At 41.2% G+C, this 17,308-nt stretch overlaps 1 protein-coding gene across 3 annotated transcripts in view; it reads left to right on the top strand.

The window, feature by feature from the left end:
* DOCK1 (dedicator of cytokinesis 1) overlaps window positions 1–17,308 on the top strand; it is a 259,267-nt gene that overhangs the window by 169,263 nt on the left and 72,696 nt on the right. For all 3 annotated transcript variants that reach the window (XM_038180995.2, XM_038180993.2, XM_038180994.2), the window contains exons 30-32: window positions 7,341–7,419; window positions 8,042–8,142; window positions 11,337–11,395. In XM_038180995.2, coding sequence (XP_038036923.1) covers window positions 7,341–7,419; window positions 8,042–8,142; window positions 11,337–11,395 — 239 coding nt within the window. The remainder of the gene's footprint in view (window positions 1–7,340; window positions 7,420–8,041; window positions 8,143–11,336; window positions 11,396–17,308) is intronic.

Below are 17,308 nucleotides of genomic sequence, written 5' to 3' on the forward strand. Positions count from 1 at the left end.
CCTTAGCTAAAAACTCTTAAATTAAATTGTCTTGTAGCATTTCCATTAGAAAACACCATTTCTGAGCTTTTATTACTCCGTCATAAAAATCCCTAGGAGGTGAGATTTAGTACACGAGGTTATATCCATGGCTGGCGTTAAATCTTTTTTCCTAGAATTTCAGGAGACAAACTTTACCGGTGCCTTTGGGAAGGAAGCATTGGCACAGGCTGGGGGCACACTGAGGAAGAGAAAGGTGCTGGTCGTGGGCTCCTTTTGGTTCAGAGGTGTGGGACGTCCTGGTGTGGCCTCACAGCCACGTCTTTGTCTTCACGATGGGTTTCTGCTACCTCTGCTCGTTCCCATCCTCACGCTAAGGATCCTTTTCTTGTTGGAAGTCCCATCATTTCAGCAGGCATTTGAGGTCGACTGTGTTCTCAGCACGGATCCAGTACATCTACAAGGACATTTGAATGGAATCTACGTTCAAACTTTATTTTAAATTGTTTATTTCTTTATTTCTGTTGATGTTTCTCATTTGATTGTCCAGTGTTGTAGCACTTTTGCCTGTCTATTCCAACAGGGTTGATTGCAAAAACTGATCTTAACATGTGAGATAACTGTACCAAAAAGGTGATTTGTAAAAAACAAACAAACAAACAAAAAAAAAAAAAAAAAAACACATTGTGAGCGTTACACGGTGCCTACCGTTCGTAGTCAGACCTCAAATCCGTCCTTCTGCAACTTGCAGTTATTTTTCATTCATCTCTCCCCATTGTTTTAGAGGACACACAGCCCGGAATATAAATCAGGGAAGAGGTGTCAGTGATTATAGATAATATGCTAAAACTGTTTCTGAAATATTTATTAGAAAATAGGTTAATAAAGTGACACGGTGCACCTGTGCTGGTGTGAAGTAGACATTATGAGAAGATTATGCTAATGTGAGTATTTAGTAGCAAGTCTTCTTTGGGATTACTCTGGGCTATTATCATAGTCAGCCCAGGAATTGTAATTCAAAAGAAAGCAAATGATCAAGGTTTTTGTTTCTTTTTTTTCCCTCTCCACGTTTTGACTGCTCTTTAGCCTGATGAATTAGAAAGAATATACTGTTAGGAACCTTTTAAACGTACTGCTAAAAAACAAAAGAAAAAGAAGAAGAAGAAAGTAGGCTGGACAGAGGAACTGTTACATACAGAAGTGTAAAACAAAAAGGATTTTGGAAGCCTTAATGGGGGCCAGGCAGTTGTTAAGTTTGGAGGTGAGAAAAAGGATGAACGGTAATACCAGCACACGAAAAGAAAGAATTTGGGGAGGGAGAAGATTGGCAGGAGATGCAAAGACATCAGATACCTTCACGCTCACACATTTCGATGATTTTGACTCCTATGTCCATAATAAGTCCCTGCATATTACGTGTTTTCTATGTTCCAGGATCCCAGTCATTGGAGTATCACATACCGTATGTGATGCGAAGGAAAAAGCGCCTGTAGGGGTATATTAAAATACAAGTTTTAATTCACACGTGAGTGAAAAGTTGTTTAAAACTTACCTGTGCTTTGCGACTGAAAAGCCGAAAACTAACGTGAAGGTATTTGAAGTGATTGCTCTTTAAAAGGAGACATTGCTATTCATGCCTTAGTGAGCATTTGCTCAGGTTTGGGTTTTGCTCTGGGATTTCAAGGTCTAGGTCTGTTGTTTCGTAGGCAGCCTGACAAGATAAGAGTAGTCTGTCTCATATATGCGCAGTAAATTTGTCTCCCAGAGCAGCAAAAGCTCAGGCATGCAAAGCATGATGATGTGCAGGGAGGCTGATCGGCTGTAATAAAGCATTCATTATCCCTCCATCTAAATTAACTGAAATGACATCATAATAGTGCCTTTTACAACCTCACTCAAATTCCCTCTCTTTTATTGAATTATCAGCTAAACCTAAATTATTTTAAGCTGTGTCTATATATCCTTGTTTAGGTAGTTATTCTGTCATTAGGGAATCCATCCATTCCTTTGCTCCTTGGTGCTTTCCTTCTTTTTTGATGTTCGCTTAAGGAGGAGTAGCGGGGAGCACACTTGCAGCTCGCGCTGCTTCCCTATTTTAATGTCATAAGAATTTTGTGCTTGTAGTGTAAACCTGAGCCCCTGGATGCTAGATCTAATCAGATGATGGACAAAACAGGACGTGCTGTGAGAATGGTTCTGTTTTGGGAATACCTCTGTAGGTTCGTTCTCCAAAAAACAACCTTTTTGCAGAGGCAGCTGATCTCTGTGTGTTAGGGATGCGCTAGGTGTGCCGCAGCACCGTGTGGAATGAAAAGAAAATGGGGCATAAAACATCTTTAAACAGGAGTGAGCAAGCAAATCAGGGCACTTGATTAATTATAAGACGGGGAGAAGGAAAAAACTGACTGTACCTGAGAAAGCGGGGGAGAGGTGTTTGGCACCGTGACTGCTGTTACACTTATAAATTGAGTCCCTTTGTCCCTTCCTCATTTATTATTACCACTGCAAGTCTGGATTTGATAAATAGGAACAACCTCCTGGCCTCGGTGAGGTTGTACACGTGAAGAAGGGCCTCTCTACAACGGTAAAGTTACAGAGTCAAAGCCTAAATGTCTGCGTTTTTTTTGTCTGGTTTGGGGGAGCAGCCACAAACCTGTGAGCCCTCTGGATGTGATTAATAATCAATAACAGTATAAATACACGGTGGTTGCAATTGAGGTTGTGTTTATGGCTTGAAGCAGCAGCACATGAATGGATTTATTGACTCTGGAGTGAGGGCCATAAATGAGGAGAAACTGTGGAAGAAATGAGGACTGACCCGACCCGTCCTGCTGCCCTAGGCAGGGCGAGGTGCGTGATCCCCAGCCGTGTCTCAGATGGTTGCTTCACCTGTTTACTTCTGTTTTGGTTTTAGGGAAACAAAAAAGTGATGTCTTTAGAACAGCAAATTCCCAGGATGTTTTTGAGGTACTTTATGCCATCATTTATCAGTTTTGTGCCTGCTCCCCTTCTCAGCACTGCTCCTCTAGCATATTGAGGAGAATTTCTGCTCTCAGTGGCCAGTCCTTAACATCTCAAGGTATTTCCTATTTTGTTTGGGATCTTTGTTCCCATTACAGTTGCCCCTTGCCCTGTTAGAGCCAGGCCAAGCCATTCGTAGCGTGGTGGCACGGTGGTGTTCAGTGGTTTTGGTGCCACCATTCGCCAACACCCTGTGCAGTTTCCACCATGTGCCAGTGTGGATGATTATTCCTCCTGGTTCATAAAGAACTGATAAGGCGTCTTATCAGCAAGTATATGAGTGTAGCAGGGGATGTTAAAATCGGTCCCCAGCTCTCAGCTCTCTCTCACTCAAGGTTTCAACTTCTGTGGCTCTTCCTGACATGGATAACTTCTTTCGTTAATCAAGACTGAACTTCAAGAAAACAACTCCTCTTTACGCACGTGCAACTAGACGCTGATCTTCGTTATTAATTACACCAAGGAAAGGTTTGCCACTGCGGACTGACGATCTCCATTGAACACAGGAGATGTTTTGATGCTCCCCTGTTGGCCCAGCCAGTCCCACGTACGCCTTTCACCCTTACGTAAGGATGTCCTTAATTTTAAGCAGCCCGCTTATTTTGCAGTACAGAACTGGTGCAGTTTTAATTCTGCCTGTTTTGAGAAGCCAGTTTCCACTTTTTTTTTCCAGTTTCTACAACTTTTACAGTGAAGTTAGTGCAAGCCACAAGTACCTGCATCGAAAGAGGAAGAGTATCGGACCAACACTGGAATTATTCATAAACAATTTCTACTTCTGAATTTTATTGGGGCATAAACCTGAACTGTGATTTGTGGCAAACCTCACAGGTAATAACGTGCCATTTCCTGGAGTGTAGCCAAGAATTCACTGAGCAAAATTTTAGTCTATCTGCATGATCCCTTCAGAGAAATCATCTTTCTTGTTGAGAAACCACACAACTGAGCGTTGTACTGCAGTGGTGAAGCAGGCCAGCCAGACCGTTGTGCTTTTGCCAGGTCTGTTGTTATTTCTTCTGATTCTGTGTCACTGGATTGCAGCTCGTTCACAGGAAGGTATTTGAATATTCCAGGTGAAAATGCTATTTTTTTTTTTCTCAGCGACAGTTGGTTTCAATACTTCTGTGCAACATCTGCAGCACAATTTCCAGTCAGCAGTGGATTTGACTTATCTGCATCCTTAAGATGCTTTCCAGAAACTTGATGATTTCTCTGCCATTTTTCTTTTCGTGTTTTTTTTTTAATCACTCTTCTTCAGTGTGGTACCAGAAAAGCAAGAGCAGGTGGCTCCTATCTGTCTGCTTCAGTTTAAGCCTGGAGAACAACCTAATGGAAAGTTTCCTGAAACAAATAATGGAAAGAGTTTGCTGTGGGTCGTGTTCTTTGTGTTCTCCTGCATCAATTTGCTTCCAGAGGATGCTCAAGCACCTTCTGTCCCGGTTCAAGATCAGTATTTTCCAGCTAAGAACAACCAAATCATGGCGTTTTCTTCCATATTATTTCCAGAATATTGACACACCCTCTGAGATCCCGTTTCTGCTCCTGTTTTTTGAGATCCTGGCTCAGCTTGCCGTGTGGGTGGCACCTCTCCTTGCTTCTGTGTGAGCGTGTCAGAGAGCACGAGGTGGTCAGGAGTCAGTGATCCCAACAAAGCAGCAAAGTACGTGTACCTAAACCCAGCCTTTCCTTCCCTGGGCCCCATAACAGAACTTTACAGCGAGGTAAAGGAGGAGTGCTGTGTGGTGGAAGCCTCCAAATTGTCCAGGAGTGCTATACAACTTGCTACTTCTCATGGTAATATTTTAATATATGTTCTCAAAATCAACTTCTTGAGATAAAATCATCAAACTTTCTTTCTTTTCTCTTGACATCAGAGGTAGTGAAAGATGCTTGAACGCTCCGTGGGCTCAGTCATGAGAGAAGTCATTTTGGTGCCTTTAATTGTGCCAGGATGTTGCAGGGGTTGCGCTGCTTTCTGGTTGTTCTGCTTTATAACTTCTCGTTTCACACTAACAGAAGGAGCGAGTGTATCATCTAATCAAACGAAAATTAAAATGGGGCTCGAATAATTAAAAAATCAACACTTTAAATCTCTGCATCGCTTTTTCGGATGCTCCGCTGCAGGAATCTGGGAGGAACACCTACCCTCCTAGAGCAGTCCAACCACAGGTAGCACACGGGCTGAAGGGGCTGGATGAAGGTGTTTGCTGGCAATTAGAGCGTTACAGGTGTGTCGTGGTTTAGTCCTTCTTCTGTTGCAAGGTACAGTGGATTCTGCACTTTTTGTTGTTTATTTGTAGGCACTGGAATTAATATAGGGGAAAAATGAGAGCTACAATTTAAAGTAAAATAATGGTATATAAAGTAATGAGATTGTTCCAAAGCTTAATTAGATGGAGCAGATTGAATACATTACAGTGATGTCTTGAGGCAACATAATTAAATTGTAGGCATAATCCTCCCTGTATTGGAACTGATTTTATCTTGGTAAGGCGCGGAGCATTAGAGAGCCCCTTCCTGCTGTGGTAAATCACTGCTCCTTCCGGGAAGCCTTGCGGATCTCCTGCTATTGTCAGGCTTTCAAAACCAAACAAAACAGGACATAAGTCTACATCCCGAATTGTTGATACTCTGATTACACGGATAACTTCAGATTCCATCTTGGTATACGCTACAGCTCAGTAATTGAATCATAGATCTAAAAGCCGTCTGCAGCGGGTTCTTGTGTATGCTGAAGTCATCGCATTTACACAATCCCTTAATGAAGTTTCCAAATATATCCCCTGACAAAGTTACTGGTGAATAATGCACGGAGTTGCTGTTCCTCAAATGCAGCTCTGCGTGTGCCGGGCACAAGTGTGAGGATGCAAATGAGATCTTTAGGTATAAAAAGTGATATTGTGAAACGTATGTAAAGTGTATAAAGAGAGGGATTTTTTCATATGTGTATTTATAGATAAATGTACCTACACGTGTGGGCTTTTTTCTTTTATATATGCTATGCTATTTTACATATTCGTCAATCTTTCACATTTTCTTTTGTGCTTTCCTTTATCTACATAATTTTTCTTTTCGTTTTTGGATACTTTCCTTCTCCTGCAGTGGCACTACTGTGGGGGTAATCCAGCTTTATAACAGAGACACATCCCAGTGGTGGCAGAAGTTGTGCCTTATGTAATTTACTTGGTACACATGAATAATCTCTCATACCATGCTGCTGTCTGGGTGTTATCTAGAGGTTTTACTTTACTTGGGCTAATAAACATTTAGCTTAATGGTCTTTTTTTTTTTATTATTTCCAGGAAAGATCAGTAGGTACCTTAAATTCAATAATCAATAAAAGATTTAACTGCTTCTACTGGTTTGTTTTAAAAAATCCTGATTTTTTTTTCGTCGACCCGTAGAAAGATTAACTGTTATTTGCATCCAGTAGTGCAAATCTCTTCTTAAAGATTGCTATTGGGGGGAAAAAAATAATAATAAAAAAAAGTTGTACATTTTATGAGTGGTCTTTATCGTTACTGGTACTTTCAGGAGGCATCAATCTGTACCACAGACAGTTTGCTCAAAAGACAAGCTCGTTTGGCATTAGCTGGCAGTTTCCTACCATAAATTTAGAGTCTTCAGGAGGAATCTAATGTTTATTTTGAGAATGGAGATGAGGATACCAGAGAATAATATGTTTCTTTTTCAGCACCATGAATATGGAGTGACCTACTTATGCTATACCATTTGGTTTTATTTTTAAAGCTTGTCAAGTCAGCTTCTATTGCAATTTAACAAGCAACCTTTTCAGGGAAGCAATAAACTGTACTAGGGAGTAAATTAGCGTTTGAGAAGTAGAACATTGAACAATATTTTGAAGGCTGTCCTTCAAGAGCATTTTTATATGTTTTTGTTCAATAAGTAAAACAGTGTCTGCCTCGTATTTGTTTAAAAACACGTTTTGCTTCACCTGCAAGTTAAAGTCCAGCCAATTTCAGCCCCAGGTTAGCTACAACATTAAGATACTGCAGCTTTAAAAAAACTAATAGACTTTTTCTAATAAACTGAAATTTTAATGATCTCCTGATTATCATGAGATATTTTAAAGACAAGTGATTTTATCCCAAACATTCCTTGTTTCTTTACTCTGCATATGCTAATTTGCTTGATTAATTTTGAGAACATCTGCATATAATTCCGTATGCTTACCAGTGGTGAGATCACACTGCTTTTCAAGTAACAGCTACAAATTTCACTTTCCAGACAGACTCAGATTTTTGTCTAATTGGGATGCCAAACGTACAAAGGTGCTACTGAAGAGTGTGTAATTATGTAATTTTCTCTTGATCTTTCAGAGTCTTCCTGCGAGCAATTAATCAGTATGCAGATATGCTAAACAAAAAATTTCTTGATCAAGCCAACTTTGAGTTACAGGTAAGAAAAGAAACACCAAACAATGTCTCGGGGAGTAGTCTTAATATTGGAAGAAGTTTCTGTCCCAAACGTATACTTCTGTTGTATGTGTGTATGTCACCGTGAACCCTGGAAGTCCAGTTAAGGCATTTCAGGCTCAGCACATATTCCTGATCCTTTTGTCAAGTGGGTCTCATCCTACAAGAGTACCAAGTCTTACTGAGAGCACCACAGAAAACTCCTTTTTTTCTTCAGGAACAGCAAAAGAAGGGGGTGTCCTTCCCTTTCTAAAGCAGTTGCTATAGTAGAGTTATTGAGTCAAACGTGCAGCCTGAGTCTGGGTCCTTCTGGGTCCTTTTTTTTTCTCCCACCACCACCATCCAGATTTGTGTGCTCATATTTGATTTTACTTGAATCATCAGCACATAATCATTTGGGGTTTCTAGATGGGGAATGTTTCCTGGAAACATAAATGCAATGAGAAGATGTACTGAGAATATACGAAGAAACAATGGCTGTGTTATTTTCACCTATAAATATGTATGTGAATAACTTTGATTCTTCTAGGATGTTTTGTAGATAGGCAGAAAAAGCGTTTCAAAGAATTAATGATATCTGTTCTTGTCATTCTGGGGCCTTTCAGCTTTGGAACAACTACTTCCACCTAGCTGTTGCTTTTCTCACGCAAGAGTCTTTACAACTGGAGAATTTTTCAAGTGCTAAGAGAGCAAAAATACTTAACAAGTAAGTCCTATTCGTCATCTAAATCATGGACAAGAACTTGAGGTCTATTAACATAATTTTAGTTTAATTTCTTAGCTAAATCCATTCAAATTGAGATGCAATCACGGTATAATGAAAGGTTGGTTTTAAAAACATGAATCAAGTATTGCATGTGTTTCTACCCTTGAATCAAGATCTAAATTACATGATTCATTACTGATGAAGACAGTATTTTATACTGCAGGATATTCATAAAGTCAAGACTTTTCAGAAGTATTAACATATTATAAAACCGCATTTTTAAATCACTTTAGCTTTGTGATTATTCTAATCTCATTTTACGTGCACTCTTTATTGCTTAATCCCTGACGGCCTTTTAGAGTGAATTTTCGTAACTACAGACAGTTTCCCCGTGATATCCCTGAAGAATGGGTTTGTGTAACTGCAGCCTGGTATGCTTGCGTGGTTAAAAGGGATTACATTGCCTACCTCTGACCAGGGAGCTTGAACTATCTGATTTCTATTCAAAATCCCACAGCAAATGAAACCTGTCAAAAGAGAAAAGACCCGAGCATGAATATTTCAATGTATGCATTTCTCCTACATGTCATTGGGCTTCCAGTGCTGAGGACCCTGTCATTAACTAAGCAGCGAGCACAGAAAAAAGCCAGGAAAATGTTTTCCGACCACATGCGTGGATTCTGTTTCTGTGCCATTAGTATTTGTAACGAATGCCTGCAAAAACAGTTTGTTTCCAGGTTTAATCAGGTTACCACAGTTAATGCACAAAAATGGACAGTTTCAAAGCTGTGATTCCCCGAGCAAGCCCAGCTCAGCCTGCTTATACGTGTGATATATATTATGTATCTGTGTAGAGAGAGAGGGTGTATTTTGTATTACTTCACTTCCTAAATGGAAGCCTTTTTGTGTGTTATTATGATAAGAGATACTGCAGTGAGAATGGGAAGAGTTTATCACTGCTGCAGTGAAATGTGATTTAAAAGGTTTTGTGCTTTAACTGGCAGCCCTGTGTGGGTTGCAGTCTTTGACCAGAAAATTCAGGGCTGTGCCTGCGTTGTTTTTTTTTCCCCAGCAGCAAAGTTTTGCCCTTTGAACTTGTCCACTCCATCAGGAGTTTTGAGGTGCTTTCTTTGGAAGCTGTGCTTTCGCTGGGTGTTAAAACAGAATTTTTCAGCACCGTGTGATCCAGCACACATACATATGACTCATGGGGCTTCCTTGATGAAACAGGAATATTTACAAGTTCAGTGGAAAAGTGATGTCAAACAGAGCTCAGGGTTTTGCACTTGCGATATAAATATCATAAATAACATTGTAGTTACAGTTTTGCAAAGGGAAATCAAAATGCTTTTGTACAGCCAGGTAAATCTCATTTCATTAGAGTTACAATTTATGAACAGTGCTTTTGCTGGAAATGGGATCAGTGATACAAACTCTTCTTTATAATTAAGTGTCTAAAGGAGACCTACAAACCTCAAAGTGCTCCAATTACAATCAGTTGGAAAGCAGAGGGATCAAAACCATGGCTGCTCGTGGTCCTGCCTCTCTTTCCCACCCCTGTCTCTCTGCCTGACGTTGGTGTGCACCTCCGTGGGCATTTGATTCCCAGCCAGACTCCTGATCTGGGCAAAAACCAACGGGGCTGTGCCTGGACTGGAAATGCCTCTGAAATCTGTATGTGGGCTGATGCTCCTCTTTGTGAGGATGAGATGGATCCCTGGATGGAAATTTTCTCCGAGTGATTTTTATATGAAATGGGGCAGCATATCTCATTGAAGGATTTCAAGAAATAAACAGACATTACTCACCGCTGATATAAGTAAATAGATTAAGTCATTTGTAGTGGTTACTTAATGAAGTTTGCTAAATTGTAAATCTCTATTTATAATGTTTTCCTAAGTTATTATTTTCAATTTAATCATGTTCTGGTGACAAAAACCAAGACAGTAAATTCTTCAGATGCAATAAATGTATGGTTTGGAAGCACTAACTTTTATTGCTCTGTGAAACCACTATTAATTCCGTGCCAAAGAGATATAAATAATAACTCAATATCACACTCACCCTCCTTTTTAAGTATACATTTCAATATGTTAAATATTTAATAATTAAAATCTAATTATTGTAATTTGTAGGTTTTGCTAAACATTGCATTTCAATGTTAGATAATAACAGACTTTCAATGATACAGAGAAATATTTTTAATCCTTACTAATGACAGGGCACCTCACTATCGTTCCCAGAAATCCCACAAGTTGCCAGATACTGCTGTTTTGCTCATCCTGTTACTTAATTAATGCCTTCAACATACAAATATTCTGGATAGCAAACTGTTTGGAGCTCGTTTCATAAAATCATAGGAAGGTTGATGGTCCTGATCCAGTCATTAGTGAAGTCAATAAGACGTTTCCCATTCATTAAGCTTTCCTTTCATTAATGTGGTGAGGGAGCAGAGCATTAAGACACGTGGGTGGCGGGGTGCTGGTGGCACCAGCGTCCCTGCAGGGTGGGAGGTGGGTTGAGCAGCAAGGGGAAGAAGCAGCCTCCAGTTCCACTGGAGTGCCTGGACCCTCTTGTTTTGCTCTGGCCCCGCAAGACAGAAATCCCCTTGGTCTGCAGCACAGAAACATTTTCTTTGTGATTCTGCACGTCATCGTACAAGATGTCACAAGGTGCTCCTGGTTTTCTTTTCTAGGACAACGCGATGCTAAGAGTGTGTGTAAAAATAAAATAGGGCCTTAGGCCGTGAAGCTCTCTGTCAGGCTTCCTCCAGCCATCACTGTTAGGAAAATTGCAAATGCTCGCAATTAATCTCTGTAACCGCCCACGTGTCCCAAAGGACAGTTAGGTAATCAGAAAATGTGGCAAGGAGAGGTTTGCACAGGTGAATGTTCTGTGTTCTCCCTTTAGTAAGTGGAAATTCGGTGCAGGCGTTTAAATTTTGAGGTCTTCCAAAGGCAAGCTAGGAACAGGAGGTGAGGGATGCAGGCTGCTGCTGCGCGGCTGCATCTTGGGGTGTCCTGAACAAGTTGGATTCCCCTTTCACCCTGTTTGAATTCTGTAGGGTTCAGCATTTATAGGTGCATTGCTGAGCTGGGGAGGGAGGGCATGTATTATTATTGATATCATTTGAATTCGGAGAATGTTGGTCAGATTTTTAAAAAATAAATAAACGTTTTTGTTCTCTTTTTAAGATACGGCGATATGAGAAGGCAGATTGGTTTTGAAATCAGGGACATGTGGTATAATCTGGGTAAGTAGCACGAACGCCTGTTGCTTAATGCTTTCACCCAGTGTTTGTATAAACCGAGATGCAGATGAAACAAGCCTGCTTTCTCTTGAAATAACGTTAGGCTTCCAAAAGGCATTTAGGAAGCAGGTGATTTAAGAAATAAAGCCTCCTCTGCACACTTATTTTGCTGTCTGGCAACATACACAACTAGTCAATGTTTACATATCTTAGTTTTTTTTCATGGCATTCAACCTCACAGTAAATAAAAAGAAGCGGGTGTGGTGATATCTGTTGAATGGCTTTTACTCTCATTTTTTCTCTATAAATACACACACACACACACAGAAATATGCATGGATGTGTGCACAGATACATACACATAGCTAAAGTAACTGGAACTAGAGCAAAATGAACGTGTCCGAGGGATATCAGTGGCCTGGAAATTCAGCTTAAAGTCTGATTTTCGGTCTTGCTTGGCTCTATCAGAATGACTTAGGGAGATCAGCAAAGAATGGAAACTTGGACATCCCTGGAGTTGGTAGGTAAATTAGGCATAGCTGCCTGTCTCAACTTTGCGTCTGTTCTGTGGGTATAATTTAGCTATACAGGGATTGAATTTCATGAGCAACTGAGTATTTACTGCGACCTGAGTGTACTCATCTGTCAGATTTCATTTTCCTGAGCTTAACAGTGGAGACACTTCAGCTGTGTCTGAGTATCATCAAAAGTTCCTTAAATTACCAGAAATAAATGTGTTTGCCCTTTCACTTATATCTCTAGCTGAACTGTTGTTGCTGAAACTTGGAAAAAAAAAATCAGCACATATAAAAGAAGGGAATGCAAGGGCTCATAATTATTTGATATCGCAGAGTTTGCATCCACTCTGCTGGAATGATGAAAAAAGCCTTCCAAGAGCAGCCGAAATCACTTTTTATTAGAAGCATCTTTTGTGACTTAAGTGCCTGGAGACCAGATTAAAGCGTAATGCACACCTGATATGGGACTTGACAGACAGATAATGATACCAGGACCATGACTGATGCTGGGTCAGCCAGCTCAGGACTCCAGCAGCTCCTTTGTCAATTATTAGCCAAATCCTTCACTGCTCTGTGCTTACAGCCCTGTATTCATCTGTTATTTTCCCTAATTTCTCTAGCATCTTCGGATTCTTCAACCTTGTGTGCTTTTCCTGGCATTTAGCAGACTGAGAGAAGGGATGTTTGTGTACATAGCTATACATCTGCCTATTGTTACATGAGGTTATTCTACTCAACCTGGGAGCTATAGACTGTGTAATGCTTTTTACTACTGTTGCTGATGTTGGCTGCTCTAGGACAGGTTATTTGGTAGCTTTTGGGTTCATTTTTTCACCACTAACAGGGAGATGCTAATCGTTTCCAGTAGCATCTTGTGAATTGATTGGCAGCGGGTGGGGGGTGCAAGTTTTCTTCAATGTTTCTGTCGGGAAAGCCTTTTTATTTTTGATAGAGTTTTAGACATATTTTTGGTTTCTCCATTAAAAGCTGATATTACCTATGTAGATGTCTCCGTGTCCTCTTCTAGCTCTAATGTCCGTGATTCCCTAGGAGACTGGGATCATTAATTTTGAAATTTCATATGGTGAGGGAGGTGGTAAATTGCTGCTCTTCCCAACAAAACCTGCAGGAGAAAGGTAAATCGGAGCCAGGACCCCAATCCAACAAGGCCTTTGTACTTTTCATAATGAGAAGCTTTCTTTTTCTCCGCTTCTTTGTAATACAGATAGTCAATGCTGATCATGTTTAACTTCTGGCTCTTCACCAATCTCATGTATGTCACAGCATCAATTAAGAAATAATACTGACTTACCACTGCAGGAGAATTGATTGTAGTGTGCTTGACACTTTTATCTTAGGAGTTTCACTACATTAGTCAAATTATTAATGTATATGTTCAGAAACAAAATCAAAAGTGAAAACCTATAATTCTTGCATATGCTTGAGCATATAATTTTTTATGACTCTGTCATTGTGCATAAGATATGATAAAGACAAATAACTTTGACTTTTGATTTATGTATTAAAGGCCATGGATGAGCCTCAAATTCTCATTTTAGCTCATCATTTTTTGTACACAAATGCTGTGGTTAACATCCAACACTTGTGGAGTTAAAACTTTCCCGTTGGGAACAAGACAGTCCAGTAGCTGTGATGCACATTTAAGAGTATAATTTATTTTCTGAAATTAAATAGTAAAATGCAAACTCCAAAAGGTTATTCTTGCCTGTGTATTCCTGATGAAGTGTTGGCTGCAATATTCCAGCCTTCCTACTGCAGTTAATGCAAAAGAGCTTATATAGTGGAGTACAATAGGGAATGGTGTGCACACACACGTTAAATACCTGTAATTTACGAATAAGGTTTTTGTTTTCAACAGGGAACCATGTGTAAAAGATCCAGCTTGACAGATTTTCTGCTTATATCCTCGTTGTAGCTGTGCTGTCTGATACCTTGCTAGATTTGATCATGAAGGCTTTAAATTTGAGTGCTCTGATGCAGAAGCAATGAGGACGGCTTCGGGGAGCCGTAGTCCCAGTGTGCAGAGCCCCTGCTGCGTTGGCTTTCTGAAAGCACTGTATTGCTTTTATTTTCCTGTGTGCACCAAAAACAATGTATATTAGTCTTGGTAGGCTTTTTTCCTTCCATATCACAACCTCAAATTTAAAATAATACATTATTTTGAGTCACTGTTCTGTTAGCACTGGGGCACCTTAGCCCTGGGTGAGACAGTAAGTGCCGTAGGAACGCAAGGAAAGCTGCGGTATCTGTCTTGGTAAATGCAGGGAATCAAACAGCGTGCACTTAGAAGTGTTATGTGGTGCAGTTCAGCATATAAAAAACAGAGTTTGATGCGAGGGTATGTATACCAGTTGTCAATGGTTAGTGGTTTCAACAGTGAAGTGTTGAAGAAGCAATATATATAAATGTACTTATTTCCTCATGATGAAGTTGATGGAGGAAAAACAGATCAGCAAGCATTGCTCTTATTGAACCAGCTAGAAGATGGAGGAGTAAAATTCCTGATGATGAAGTGAAATTGTTGCTGGTGCTGTCCTGCAGCGAGCTGGTCACCGGCCCAGCGGTTCCTCCAAGGACTTGACGTCAGAAAAGGTGTCTTGACAGAGATGTTAATGTCACTGGAAAGAAGGCTAGGGTTAAAAATAGCCCTGAACTTTGAGCATTAAATACATAGAAGTCATTACAAATAACATTCTCTGTATTTGTTATGCGTGTTCAGAGCTGGCCCATGTCAGAGGTGAGGTTGCTAGCAAATTTTTTCGTGGGTCTTGTGGCCCAAAAGTGAAATAGGAGAACCTGAGAAATGCAAATCACACAGGTTATCAGATAAAGAAAGCACCTGGATTTTAACTCAAGTTTGCTGCTGTTGTGTGAGCGGTCTCTAGCATATCTCACAGCAAGGCAGAAGTCACTATGAGGAGGAGTTTTTACATATCCAAAAAAATACTGGTTTTGAATGTGGTTTTTAAAGCAGATGCACAATTTGGTTTTCAGAAGAGAGGCCTCAGTTTTCTCCCAGACTTGTCACATATTAAATCTCTGCGTGGGAGTTCCTGCGCTCCTGGGGGAAAAAAAGGAGAATTCATTGTTCGGTTGTTTATCAGCAAGTGCTGCGTGTGACAGGCAGCTGCAGTGCGTGCTCTCGGGCACCAGAGCAGGATCATTGCCTTTGGTTGTCACTCTGATGCTTTGTCTTGTGGCACAGCATTGCACAGGATAACATCATCCTTGCATGTGTGTGCGTGTGCCATCACATTGCCGCTGCATGCCATGGTATAAGACGGGTGCCAGTTGGGCTCCAACCCTCTCCCACTTCACCTAGTTGGAGGGGGAGCAGCCACATCCCCTCAGGTGCAGGGATGGGTTTCATGTAGCAGGCAAGGGATTTAACCCAGTCCACTGTGCTTTTAGTGCTTTCTGATAATCACACAATCACAGAATGGCTGAGGTTGGAAGGAACCTCTGGAGGTCATCTGGTCTGACCCCCCTGCCAGGCAGGGTGGCCCAGAGCACATTGCACAGGCTGGCATACAGGTGGGTTTTGAATATCTCCAGAGAAGGAGACTCCTCAGTTCGGATATTTATACACATTAATAAGATTCCTGCTCAGTCTTCTCTTCTCCAGGCCGCACAGGCCCATCTCTATCAGCCTTTCCTCATACAACAGATGCTCCTAAACATCTTAGTAGCCTTCTTCTTGACTCTTTCCAGTAGCTCCATGACCTCTTGTCCTGGGAGCCCAGATCTGGACACAATACCCCAAGTGTGGCCACACCAGTACTGTGCAGGGTTGAGAGGATCACCTCCCTCAACCTGCTGGCAACACTCTTCTGAATGCAGCCCAGGATCCTGTTGGCCTTCTTGGCCACAAGGACACATCGCTGGCTCGTGGTCAACCTGCTGTCCACCAGGACCTTCAGGTCCCTCTCCACAGGGCTGCTTTCCAGCAGGTCAGCCCCTACCCATACTGGTGCATGGGGTTGTTCTGCCCTTCATGCAGGACCCTGCATTTGCCTTTGTACAACTTCATGAGGTTCCTCACCACCCAATGCTCCTCTGATTGGTGCCACAACCCTCAGCTGCTTTCTTCTAGTTCTCACATGCCTCTATTTCCCCCCAGGTCCTCCCAGATATAATATTTGGCAAATCCCAGTGCTTGGTGATGTAAAAGCTCTGTGTGGTTGTTCCACCCAATGCACAAGCGGCCTGGGAGCAGCAGAAAGGCCGAGAGCACGCAGCCTGCTGCAGGCCCGGCCCTGTGCGTTGGCAAGAAACTTTGTGCACGTTCTCCGTTTTTCACATCTACGTTTCCAGAGATGTTAGGTACTTTTCTGAGGGGATCCCTGCACTCGAAGCAATGAAAAACCCATCGCAGCCCACGGAGAACCTTATGACATTGAATTTGTGTCTGGCGAATAACTTTTGTCACTATCATTTGTTTTCTGAAATATCGACTCTGACACTTTTCAGGCGTAACACGAGGAAAGTGTCACCTGAGACGCTGAATGTAATAATGCTTGTAAGGAAGGCAGGGGAAGCTTCACTCCTCCTACTTGATATTCCTCACCAAGAGCCAGCGGTGCAGCGTCATACGAAGCAGCAATTTTGGTTGTGTATTAATTTGCCCTAATAGGATTGCTAATGCTAATGGCATTCTGAAGTTTGCCAAATCAAGTAACTTAAATTATATCTGTTAAAAATAAAAAAATAAAAATGCAGCAGCGTGTTTTGTCAGTAAAGGATTTTTGCTTGATTACATTTGTTCAGATTTATGTTAGTTCTGGTCAAAAGTGAAACTGCTAATTAAATACTTTCACAGTTACTGCCATGCCAGTGTAGTGCAGTGGAATATAAATGAATTAAAATGTGTTTCTGTCATATACCACCGGTAAACTGCAATGGGAAACAAGAGCCTTGGAGTGGAGGAAGCTGAGGGCTCCTTAAATTAGCCCAGCTGAAAAGAAGCCCAGCCTGAGCTGCAGCAGTGGCTGCACAAACATGCTTCTCATTGTGTACGGCTATTATAGCATCAGGTTTGTGAGAAACTTCACCAATTGCATGTGCTGAAGTTCAAATGCACCATAAGGTATACAAATCAGTGTGAATTTTTGTTCTTTTGTATTTATTATAAAATGAAATGAGCTCCATAATGTTCCAGACTTAACACGATGCTGTAAAGTGTTGGACTCCTAACATCTTCCATACAGGAATCTTCACAGGATCACAGAATTGTCTAGGTTGGAAGAGACCTCAAGATCATCGAATCCAGCCTCTGACCTAACACTAACCAGTCCTCCACTAAACCATATCCCTAAGTTCAACATCTAAACGTCTTTTAAAGACCTCCAGGGATGGTGACTCCACCACTTCCCTGGGC

This window comes from Anas platyrhynchos, chromosome 6 (assembly GCF_047663525.1).
Source record: "Anas platyrhynchos isolate ZD024472 breed Pekin duck chromosome 6, IASCAAS_PekinDuck_T2T, whole genome shotgun sequence".
Classification (NCBI taxonomy): Eukaryota; Metazoa; Chordata; class Aves; order Anseriformes; family Anatidae; genus Anas; species Anas platyrhynchos.